Source organism: Engraulis encrasicolus, chromosome 17, assembly GCF_034702125.1.
Source record: "Engraulis encrasicolus isolate BLACKSEA-1 chromosome 17, IST_EnEncr_1.0, whole genome shotgun sequence".
NCBI classification, from domain to species: Eukaryota; Metazoa; Chordata; class Actinopteri; order Clupeiformes; family Engraulidae; genus Engraulis; species Engraulis encrasicolus.
In genome coordinates, this window is record NC_085873.1 from 24,569,759 (window position 1) to 24,572,258 (window position 2,500).

The 2,500-nt window shown below is 48.6% G+C and overlaps 1 protein-coding gene across 1 annotated transcript in view; it reads left to right on the forward strand.

Moving 5' to 3' along the window:
* The window catches only part of LOC134466957 (SH3 and cysteine-rich domain-containing protein 2-like), a 62,923-nt gene that overhangs the window by 16,036 nt on the left and 44,387 nt on the right, over positions 1–2,500 (forward strand). The window contains exon 2 of the mRNA XM_063220886.1: positions 1,264–1,687. Within this exon, the coding sequence (XP_063076956.1) occupies positions 1,264–1,687 (424 nt within the window). The remainder of the gene's footprint in view (positions 1–1,263; positions 1,688–2,500) is intronic.

Sequence of the window (2,500 nt, forward strand, 5' to 3'; positions counted from 1 at the left end):
CGGGTCAACCATGCCGTTTGGGAAATGTTAATTGTTATGCTCTTGGTCAGACCAAGTCTTGAAGAGATTTGAACGTTGATGATAACCAGGCTAGTTTTAATCACCCCCTATCTTCATCATCTCTTTCGTTTTCATCCAGGATTCCGCCCTCACTCCTCCTCGGTTCTGCTCGCTCTCCCAATAACCCGCCAGTGGGTGTCCGCTCAGAGCTTGCAAATATTCGCTGGTATTGTCCGAGCTCTCAGTTGGAGCCTCATACTCCCGAGCCCAAGAATCATTTTAAAACATAGCCAACATCGGGCACGACTGTAATTTCAGCACCATGACCAGCGACCTTGCCCAATACGTTATTTAGCTATTGGCTTTCACCTTACGGTCCTCGAGTGCAGTGGTCCAGCGACCCCGAAAAGCAGTTTATGATCGGTTCGCCACTCGGACAGCGGTTCTCCTGCGAGAAACCCACGATCACCAGAAGCCCGTTCTGCAGCGAGAATGAAGATGTATGCATACATTGGCTACTGAATTCTAATTTCAGATAGCGCACTAATGAATGTCAGTTTGGAAATGCTACAGGCTGTTGAGACGGAAAATTGGTGGATTTGAGAGATGTGTTGAAAACTCGGATCGAAACAAGGACTGTAGCTTAATTGAATTTGCCTACTTCAAAGCAACATAAAATCTCCCAATGTTTGAAGATAGATGGTGTGTGAACTAGTGGCTCTGGGCAGTTCATGATGCTTCAACTTTCTGGAACATTTATGGTGTGGGGTGTGGTGTTGATGGTGGCATTGGGAGTGTATACAGTATGTGTGATTGTGCTATTCTGGTAATACACAGTATAATGGGTTAGGGGCGCTCAATGAAGCCATTTTCTATTACTCCACTCACCCCTTCTCCACCTCTCCTCTCCTCTCCTCTCCTGTTCTCCTCTCCTCAGCTACAGAGGTTAGATTGTCATCTTTCTCCGAAAGCCATGGGAGTGAGATTTTGGATAATATCATTTTAAATCTCCCTTCTGTCCTCTATGATTCCTCTCATCTCTCCTCTCCTCTCCTCTCCTCTCCTCTCCTCTCCTCTCCTCTCCTCTCCTCTCCTCTCGCACTTTCATCTTTCTTCTCCTCAGTCTCAGAGGTTAAAGCGTTCCCTCTCACTGAAATCCATTATATGAACTAAAAGTGTGGATAACTTAATAATGTCTCCTCTCCTCCTCTCTCCTCCCTCCTCCTCTCCTCTTCTTCTATTCTCTTTTCCTCCTCTCCTCAGTTGCAACGGTTGAAGCGTTCCCTCTCCTTGAAGGCCATTATGAGGAGTAAGAGTGTGGATAACTTCTTCCAGCGCAACGGCCAGCCCCCTCCGGACATTATCGCCCAGCAACCGCCAATCATAGACGAGCGCATACCCACGCACACCGATCAACGGCCAATGATCATCACAGAGCCCTGCCCGCCATCGCCGCCCCCTTCCCTGGACCGCTCCCCTTCGCTCTCGCCCTCGCTCAGCCCCAACCCCTCGCTCACCTCCCATTCGCCTTCGCTCAGCAACCACCCCTCGGAGCTAAGCTTCCATTCGCCCTCGCTAAGCCCCTCCCTCTCAAAGGCCCAACCCACCCATCAGAAGACTCACTGCTTTCAGGAGTATGTGTTCCGCAGACCCACACCGTGCCAGCAATGCAATCAGATCATCACAGGTACCACTCTCAAGCACACACACGTACACACACACACACACACACACACACACACACACACACACACACACACACACACAAACACACACACACACACACGTACACACACACACACACACACACACACACACACCATGCTAGCAATGCAAACAGATCCTCACGGGTAACACTCTCAAGCATGCACACACACACACACACACACACACACACACACACACACACACACACACACACACACACACACACACACACACACACACACACACACACACACACACACACACACACACACCATGCCAGCAATGCAAACAGATCCTCACGGGCAGGGCTGTAGTGGAGGGTAAACGCACGTAAACGCCGTTTACGCACCTCTGGAATTTAGGAAATAGCGTTTACCAACCTCTAAATAGCGTTAACCCACCTCTAAATAGCGTTTACCCAGCTCTTAATAGCAATTACGCACGTCAAAGTTCCCTGCGCCTTGTGATCTGCTGTTGGAATAATCCAAAATAAATTTGGTGTCATTTAAACATAGGCCTACTTAACGCTTTAGTAGGAATCATTTTCATCTGCTCTGTATTCGGGTATGTGACCTTCCAATCAGTGCCTTTCGGCTGCGGCGGCGACACCAATCAGGATCCAGGAAATATGTAAACACATAGGCCTACACGTTGTGTAGTTGCCTGCCTGCATAGTTAATAATAGTTAATCATCATGGATAGGGTGACCAGACGTCCTCTTTTTCCCTACTTTTGAGACCTAAAAAAATGTGCGGGGGGAATTTCAGAAATGTCCGGGATTTTGTTGGACTGC